At 47.3% G+C, this 9872-nt stretch overlaps 1 protein-coding gene across 1 annotated transcript; it reads left to right on the top strand.

Moving 5' to 3' along the window:
- The first annotated feature begins 6653 nt into the window (after nt 1-6653).
- On the top strand, nt 6654-8419 carry LOC125553542 (serpin-ZXA-like). The gene is made up of 2 exons (XM_048717311.1): nt 6654-7192; nt 7423-8419. Exons 1-2 carry the CDS (start codon nt 6776-6778, stop codon nt 8212-8214), a joined length of 1209 nt encoding a protein of 402 aa, XP_048573268.1. The 5' UTR covers nt 6654-6775; the 3' UTR covers nt 8215-8419.
- The last annotated feature ends 1453 nt before the right edge of the window (nt 8420-9872 follow it).

Below are 9872 nucleotides of genomic sequence, written 5' to 3'. Positions count from 1 at the left end.
TTAGAGAGAGACCGAGTGAGGAAGTGGTGGTTGGTTCTTTGGGACTAAGCAATGGGAGGGAGGAAGAGTTAGTTGGAAGAGCATTTGGTCAACTGGAAAGCAGGGACGAGGAGGCTTCCAAGTGGTGCGAAAAGAATAGGGGGAGATGACTTTGATTATGACGATGATTCGGCTGTTTTGGGGTCTAGAACTTGATAAGATTCACGGTCAGACGTCAGTGAAGAAGAGTAAGTGAGAGAGGACTTGTTCTCTGCCCAGTCGTGGAAAGGACAACTTGATAAGATTTCACGGTCAGTGAAGAGGAAGAGACTGTTTACAGTGGGGAGTAACATAAAGTAGTAACTTGCCGATGTTATTAACCTATGTTACTATTTTTATAGTGGGTAGTAACATATGAATGGTATCATGAAAGAGTTCATTTATTAGGCTATAGACTCATTAAGCCTTTAAATGTGTGATGTTACAGTAACTAGCTAAGTTATCACAAACCCATCTCTCCTCATTAATTAGCTGCCACATAAGCAATCTTTTATTGAAATGTGCGATGTTACTAGTGAAGTTACTCCCATTGTGCCTAGTCCTAAAGATGGAATTCTTAGGAAAATGGAACTTGGATCAATTATAAACTAGTTACGGTAGTAATGGAAGCGGGGTGGTGTGCCAAATGGATGGTTGATCACGCTGTGATGTCACGGGGTGAGAGAGGGAAGCATCTGGTGCGTTGGCCTCCGCTTTAAACAAATGTCGCGCTGCGCGTTCGATCACGACCACTCTGAAATGGACTGCTTAATTACGCTTCTCTGAGATGAGAATCCTCCGCAAGACCAATCTCAGCAGCACTAGATAGATCCAACAACCTTTTTTCAGTTCACCTGTAGTTCTAGCTACGCTGTCAAGCTACTTCACCGCCGTGAGTGATCGACGGCCACTTGGGGAGTGACAAGCTAGCGAGTGGAGTACGTCGTCGTATGCTGGTTCGTGGTCGACGGCTTTGTGTTGTGCGTGCGTGCGCGGAGCTGCCGCGTGGAAGGGAGAGCTCGGGCCGGATATCACTTGGGAGGCGGTGGGCACTCACATGGCGACCGTGTCCGGCTCGACGCTTCTCCATCTGGGGGCTGCAGAGGAAAGGCTTTCTGGAAAGAGCAGATGAGCAGAGCAGCTCACACTTCTCCTGAACGCCGCAGCGAGCTGGTACTGGCTGGCGACACGTGCATTGTCACCTCAACGTTTCGCCAGAAATTGATAAAAAAAAGAAGAAGAAAAAACACGGCAATGAGCTGTGGCTGTTCAAACCGGGTCTCCCAATATGAATTCGACTCGTATAGTCTGTCGTCAGGCTAGTCGTATATCCATCGCGGAAATCGTTAGGTCAGTAGGTGATACTACGCCACAAATATCCGTGCGACCGATCGAGTTGGTGTGCAGTACGCGTGATCGATCGGTAGAGCTGTAGAATAAGGTACGCATATACACCACAAATATGTACGTACATCGACTGTGGAATTAATGGCGAACATACAAATCGAACCAGACAGGCACATATGCTAACAAGAACAAAGGTGTCCGCCTCTTTTCCGTTACGGAAAGTTAGGCGTACGCGTACTCTTAAAGAAGGCTGATTATGCTCTTTCCATGTGAAGCAAAATTCGATTAAACTGTGGCCAAACAAACACGGCAGAGACATGCATGCGTGCAGAATTTGCTCGCTGCAGAACGTTGCTTGCTTTGTAACGGGAGGTTGCCTCCGGCCACATGGATGATGGATTCGTGCATAGCTGGAATCAGCGGACTGACCGGGGTTAGCGCACATGCGTGTACTATGTTTTTGTACGCGAGATCCATAAGTGAGGAATGGATAGATGCTTTGTGATTTGTGAATGCCACGTGTCATTCATCAGGACAGATCTCACCTGCTAACCGTGAGACCTGCGTACGTGAATGCGGGAAATTCAATATGCCAACATAGCAAGAAGATACGACGAGGAATAAATGTTTCTAAGACTGAACAGTGCAATCTAGAGTTTTCTTTTAGAAACTACTTATAATAATGTAATCTCGCAGCGATTATTTATCGCATTAAGCGATCGCTGTGGGATGTCTCGCTAAAGGTCAGGAATCGATCCCTGGTCTAAGGGGAGTTCACGCGCGCTGCTATCCATTCCGTCCAAGCCGCAACCTTGGTAAATGGAAGGTGCGGGCCCTACTTGAGGCCATTTGAGCCGGATTTTTTCATTGTTTTCTTTTATTCCTTTTATTTTTTATTCTCCATTTTTCATCCCTTTTTGCATTTTGTTTTCGGGTTTATTTTTCCATTTTTTGGTTTTTTTGGTTTTCTTTATTCTTTCGGATTTTTTTATTCTCCAATTTTTTGATTTTCTTTTTTTCCTTCTCCTTTTTTCAAATAGTATTCAAAAAAATTGAAATAATTTTTCAACATTTTTTTATACATGTTTAACATTTTTTTTCAAATACTTGTTCAACATTTTTGGTAATACTTGTTCAATTTTTTTTAAATACTTGCTCAACATTTTTTCAAATACTTCTTCAATATTTTTGAAATACCTGTCAAAAAAATTGAAATGTTTCCTAAGAGTACTTTTCGTAATATATATATATATATAGGGTCGCGCTATTCGTCACCCTGGGTGAGAAATAATTATTCTTCACCCCCCTTTATTTTACCATCAATGCATCGTAATTTTACGTTTCGTAAGTTTTGTTTTATTTTCGACGCAAAAAAAGACCGTAAGAAAATATATAATCGCTGTAAAAAATATTTTATGTTATGTAAAATTACAAACATAAAAACATAGTCTAGAATACACATAAACTGCAAATTTTCTTGTCTTATGACCTATATTTTTATTTTCTTATGTCAAATTTTACGTAGTGAATCAATAGGAATGTAACTATTTGAATTCCAAACGTAATTTAATTATGAAATGATCGTAAGATTACCTCGGGTGAAGAATAACTTATTCTGCCCCTGGGTGATGAATAGTAACACTATATATATATATATATATATAATAGTCTAAAGTATAAATAAAAGAAAAAACAGAAAGCAAAAAATGAAAAGAAAAAAGTGAGAAAAAAACAAAATAGAAACAGGTTGGAGTTTCTTGCGCCCGTGTAATCTAGTGTTCATTCATATATAGTGGGTCTGATGGGCCAAGTTGGGCCTTGAATAGCATAATGGCTTTAGATTCCTTATTATTGCATAGTATAGGTGTACCTTTTAAACATCTGGACAAAAGAAGTGGACCTTTTGACGAACTTGGCATCTCTCATTAAAAAAATCCCCTAAATTCGTGTAAATTTTGGTGATGCTAGCTTCCACTGTGCACCATGTACATGATGTACTTGTAATAAAGTAGCCCATGCTCTTGCAGCTTTGGGTTGTAATGGGCTATAGCAGTGGCGTAGCTAGGATTTTATGCCAGGGTGGTCCAATTGCCAAGAAAAATAATTGTACCACAAATTCAACAAACCAACATATGCGTACAGAATATATCAACTAGGTCTTTCAAATAATATAAAATTCATGGTTATGTCTTAAATTTGCATTAAAAAAGATAACACGTCTTATTTGTCGGGATAACGCCTTCTTAAGACCATGAAAGTTCTACTCTAGTATTTATCAATTATTAATTGTAAAAAATAAAACTAAATCTTGCACTCCCGGGTCTCAGCTTAACTTGTTCAAATCCTCGTAGCAAGAAATTTATACTTTGAATTTATGAATTAACAGAGAACAAAAATCTTACTTTAGATCGGAGTAGTAGGATGGAAAACTGAACAACTGGTTCTCAACCAAACTAGATTGTGCGTGCTTCGTCGGCTGCCTGTTTGCCGCCGCCGGCAAGTGTCCTTCGCTCGGCTGCCAGTCCGTCGCCGTCGACGAGTGCCATGTAGGCCGGCGGATGCCCGCTGGGGGCTGCTAGGCGATGGCTGATGGCAATGACCGCTCGCTGCTAGGGTTCCCGAACTGAAAGAGGCGGCGGGAATCAGGAACGTCTTCTCGTGTCGATCAATCAGCGCACAGACGCAGAGACTAACGAGCCAATCCTTCACGTGTACATGGGCTGAGTTGGGCTTGCTTTTCTTTTTTCTTTTTTTACAAACTAAGTAGTATACTAATGGGCTGAATTCCAGGGTGGTCCATGGACCCCCCTGGCCACTCTACAGCTACGCCACTGGGCTATAGGCATGAACCCAGTCGCTTGTGGCCTGCGTGTGCACCTGATGATGTGTTGATGATTCTGGCCAATGGTTTGGCTATGCCTACTGCGTAATGGAATGCATGATTCCATTAAAAAAAACATCCTCTAAAGATGTGTTTGGTTTCAGAAACCAACTGGAATGTAACGGGACGGTCCCTGACCCATGTTCTAGTGTTTGGTTTGTAACTGGAACGAAACCCACTCGTTCCCATCCACCGAATATTCCGCTCAGATCCAGAACCAAGCGGTCTCTCCAAATCGAGCGGACCACGCGGAACCGTCGCTCGTGCCTCCTCTCTCGCACGAAGCCCTCTCTCTCGCGTGCTTGAGGCACTCTCGATCTGCTCCCTCCCTCGATCCGTGCCGTCAGCCGGTCCCTCCTTGGATCTGCGCCGCCGGACGCTCCTCTCCTGGATCCGCGTCGCCGGCCACTCCTTTCCCTCGTCTCCTCCTGAATCGGCTGGCGGGCGGCGGGCGGCGGGTGCACGGGGCAGGCGGGCGACGAGCGCGAGTGTGCAGTTCTTAGGCGGCAGCAGTGGGGCGACGGGTGCGCGGCTGACGCAGGGAAGAAGGGTTACAGCGGAGGCGGCGGGTGCGGGGCCAAGGCCAGGAAGACGGCCGGCAGCGGGGACGGCGGGTGCGGGGCTCACACCGGGAAGAAAAGCGGTGGCGTCCAGCGCTCGAACGACAATTGGAGAGCATGTGCATGGCGGCTGATGTGGATTGCACCGGCGAGTGTGTGACCAAGGCCGGGAAGAGGGGCGCTTCCATCCAGTGCTCAGGCAGCAGCCATATATGCGAGCGACGGTGGCCACCTTCCAGTGCTCAGGCGGCAACCTTTTGCAATTGTTCTTGCCTATATTTGTTAACATTCGTGACAAATTTTGATGTCAATGTGTACATGCTTGTTCTTTCCTTTTACATTTTGTCAGTAATGTCAGTAAATATATGAATATGATTGCGTATATATAGACTACTATGTCGTATATCTGGAATGTTGCGAAGCAAATTACAAATAAAATGTTATTTTGGAATTTAAATGAAATGTTACTAAACATACTATCAATTTTGAACAATTTTCATTCCATTCCATTCCATTCCATCAACCAAACACTGAGACAGAACCATTCCATTCCACTCTATTATTATACCAAACACAGAGATGAAACCATTCCATTCCAATGGAATGGAACCATGACATTCCATGACACTTCGTTCCCGAATCAAACACACCCTAAGGAACCAACAGAAACAAATTAGAGGAGACGTGAAATTCATGATCAGTGTCTACTCTGCCTCACGAAAGCTCATATTGACCAAGAGACACGCACAAGCGATTAGGGTTCACTCGCCTCCCGTTGGCGGCGCCGCTGACCTGCCACGCTTCTGTGGCCTTCGGGCCATGGAGACGGAGTGGATCTCAGCTCCTGTCGACGGGAGGCTCCATTTTCTGGTTTTAGGGTTAAGGTTTGGTGGGACGGCGCTCAGGTGGTGGCGGCGGCGTCTTGTCCAATAAAGTCTCCCCGACTTCAGCACCATCTCGATGGCGACGTCGAGAAGCTCGTGGGAGTGGTGTGGTTCTTGAAGACTTCTTCTGGCTGTGGGTATCTCTGGATCGTCAATGAGCTTTATCGACGGTTCTTCCTCCTTCATCTTCGGGACGGATGTGGTCTTCTTGACCCGTTCGGCGACTTTCCGTCCTCATCCAACTACGTCAGGTCGACACAGTCTGGAGGTTGAAGACGAAGGGCATCTCAAAGATTTCATGGTAATTTTCATTTTTGTTGAGGTGCTTTGTACTGTCTGATGTTTCTTTTAATGCCAGGGTCCTTTTCGCAAAGAAAAAAAGAGTCTACTCTGCCTCTGGGTGATTTTGCTGATCGATAAGTTGCTCTGGTCCTGTCTAGCCTTGACTTGGCAGGTATGCAGCAGCACAAATACATAGGACGAAGTCTCGGATTTCACCAGCAAGGGGTACAACGATAATAAGTGTCGAGGGTGTGTCTGGCAAGAGGTTCTTGATACCCATAGAATTTGTGGGTGGAGAGCGACGACGAGGCTTTATCCCCTCGGTCAGGGCTCTGAAATGCACTTGACAATTGTTCAGCGACAGAATTGCGTATGTATAGCCCCGATTCTTGGTGAAATTTGATAGAAGAATACGCTGGCTGTGTCATCCTAGCTTGGTTAAGGCCGTTTCTCTCCTCTGAAGGGGATCGCACAAGTGCCCCCCTTCTTGTAGCTTCTGCGTTCTGACCACGTAGAAATCGCGTGACGTTCATCTCTAGCTCCACAGTCTTCCTACATTTTAAAAGGCTATCCTCACTCACGCCGAGCGCACGGCAGCTTCTCGCTGGAGGCCGGAGGCAGCGTGTGCCCCCACCCCAACCTGACCACGTACACGCGGCTTCCCGCCGTTCGTTCCATTGCCGTTCAGACATCAATCAAACACCAGTACGCCTTCGCCCCTAAATTCACCGACCGCTCTCACTCGCAGCAGTCTAACCAACCAAAGAAAACCATCGTCACAGCGCCCCCCCCTGGCCCCTGCAATGGCAGCCGCCGACATCCGCCTCTCCGTCGCCCACCAGACGCGCTTTGCACTCCGCCTCGCCTCCGCCATCTCCTCGCCCTCCAACGCCGACGGTGCCGCCGGCAACGCAGCCTTCTCCCCGCTCTCTCTCCACGTCGCGCTCAGCCTCGTCGCCGCCGGCGCGGGCGGTGCCACCCGCGATCAGCTGGCCGCTACACTCGGTGCCGAAGGGCCCGGCGAGGCGGAGAGCCTCCACGCGCTCGCCCAGCAGGTGGTGCAGCTGGTGCTCGCCGACGCATCGGTCGAGGGCGGTCCGCGCGTCGCGTTCGCTAACGGCGTCTTCGTCGACACGTCGACGCCGCTCAGGTCGTCCTTCAAGGAGGTCGCCGTTGGGAAGTACAAGGCCGAGACCCACTCCGTCGACTTCCAAACTAAGGTGATGATGTGCATGTGTCCGATGCTGTTAATTAGTCGTTCTGTTCGGCATCAGTTGTACAGTACTACCGTTTTTTTATGTGATTCTATTTTACAGCAGAGATGCTTTATGAAAATGTTGCTAATCCTGTTTTTATTTTGGTGAAACTACAACTAAATTATGTACAACATTTATGATTTTGAGAAGTGCACAAACTATTTAACGACGCGTTTGGTCTTGTCTTGGTCCAGGCTGCTGAAGTTGCGTGTCAAGTGAACACATGGGTAGAGAAACTCACATCAGGTCTCATCAAAGAGATCCTACCGGATGGATCTGTCGACAGCACCACTAGACTTGTTCTTGGCAATGCCCTTTATTTCAAAGGAGCATGGACACAGGAGTTTGATGCATCCAAGACCAAAGACGGCGAGTTCCACCTTCTTGACGGGAGCTCAGTACAAGCATCATTCATGTCTAGCACAAACGAGCAGTATCTTTCGTCTCACGACAACTTGAAAGTACTCAAGCTTCCTTACCGGCAAGGCGGGGACATGAGGCAATTTTCCATGTACATACTTCTCCCAGAAGCAAATGACGGTCTTTGGAACTTGGCCGGAAAGGTGAGCTCGGAACCAGAGTTCCTAGAGAAGCATACCCCAACTGAGAAGGTCCTAGTCAGAAATTTCAAGCTTCCCAAGTTCAAGATTTCGTTTGGATTCGAAGCTTCCAGTTTGCTCAAAGGTTTGGGACTGCATCTCCCATTTAGCTGTGAAGCCGATCTTTCGGAGATGGTGGATTCAGCACCGGAGCAGAATTTGTACATCTCCTCAGTTTTCCACAAGTCCTTTGTTGAAGTGAATGAAGAAGGAACAGAGGCTGCAGCCGCAACGGCTGCAGTGGTTATGCTAATGTCACTGCCATTAGACCCGCCAATGGAGATGGATTTTGTCGCAGATCACCCATTCCTGTTCGTGATCCGAGAAGATTTGACTGGTGTGGTGTTGTTTGTTGGCCATGTGGTCAATCCTTTACTTGCAGCATAGTGCATCTGCTTTTGAACCAGCGAAAGGGCTTATGTCGCATGCGAGTAAAGAGTTTTACCATGAAATCTTCCTATCATTGAAGTAAACCTATGCAGTGTCTGGTTTCGAAGTATGACTTCATTTACGTATTTCGGTTTTGGATTTGTGGCTTGGTTGATGTACATAATGTGTTTTGGAAAAAAATGTATGTTTCTGTCTTCTTAAGTTGTCCCAGTTAATACTTTTTTTCTTTTGGAAAGGAGGATAACCCCCAACGTCTGCATCAAGCGATACATGAAGCCATTTTATTATATTATTCAACGTAACTCGACAAAACAAGTACATCGATCAACCATAGTCACTACTCACTACTCGTACAAACTTGATGATGTGCCCCGACTTCGCATCAACACACATCATCTAATCTGATGCCGTGAGCACCAACCAATCTAGCAAACCACCACGCGTTGCATGCACATGCTATAGAATCGGCCGCCGCCATCTTCCGCTCTTCCACCTTTAGGAACGATCGACAAATTCACCTTGTCATGTCATACTGCCGTCGACGCCAAACATTACCACCACCTGCGCGTGTCCGTCGCCAAGGTTCTGCTGCACCACGCCGCTGAGACCTGCCATCGTCGCTACTGTAGATGCAACACCACTCCTCCTTTTGTCCCCTCTGGTCAGCACCTGCTCCATGACGATGCCCCCAAAAGGTAGGACGACCCCAAAAGCCCCGTCATTGTTTGGTCCGAGAGTCCTAGATCTAGGGTTTTCCCTAGAGCAGTCAGAACAATGTGGCTACGAATACAACCGACAATGCCTTTGACAAGGATACGACGTCCAAGATGTCGTCATCGTCTTCCATGACTGAGGTCAACATGGTTTTCACCGGCATTCGTGTCACTCTGAACCAGCAACTGCCCGGATCCATCAGAACGCCGATAGGGAACCACCATCCCTTGACAACCCCTCGCCGCGCCGCCGGCCGTTCACGTGTAGAAGCGACGACCGATCTCGGTTGGATCCAGATCCATGGTCGCCGCCGCGCCCGCCGTCGCCGGAGAACCCACGGGTTCCCACCGGCCATGGGGGCAAGATACGCCGCCCTGGCCACTGTGTGTGTGCTCCCCAATGGCCCCGCCCTAGCCGCTCCACGGGGATCGTCACCGCGTCCATCACCTCGGCCCTTCGACGCAGGGCCTGCCGCCACCGCGGCCTACGACGGCGTCAACAACGGCAAGGAGGGCTGCGATGTGGACTTGTTGCTGGCGGCGCTAGGGATCTCCCCCCCGCGGCGCCCTGGGAAGGCGTCGCGAGGGGGTCATGAGGGGTATGTTTCCCTCGTCTTGAGATCGTGCCAAACCCGTCTGTAGGTTATATTTGATCCCTCAACTTTTTCTATATATACTCGGTAATTTCCCGTGCAACGGGAGAACAATAGTCATGTGTGCATATGTGATATATTTAGGTCATGCTTTAAAAAATAAATCAACCAAGAGCTCTTTACCCTCCTATTGGTACAGTGTAAAACATGTGCAATACATGTATTACTTGAAATAGACATACATAGATTGTATATATTTAAATGCACATGCATTGCTACGGAGAACAAAATAATATGATTACCAAAAATGCAACTTTCTCATTTCCTAATAAATCTGGAGCACCTTGTT

This window comes from Triticum urartu, chromosome 4, assembly GCF_003073215.2.
Source record: "Triticum urartu cultivar G1812 chromosome 4, Tu2.1, whole genome shotgun sequence".
In the NCBI taxonomy this organism is placed as follows: Eukaryota; Viridiplantae; Streptophyta; class Magnoliopsida; order Poales; family Poaceae; genus Triticum; species Triticum urartu.
The sequence above is the reverse complement of the archived record's forward strand: the minus strand, read 5'-3'. Positions and strand labels throughout refer to the sequence as shown.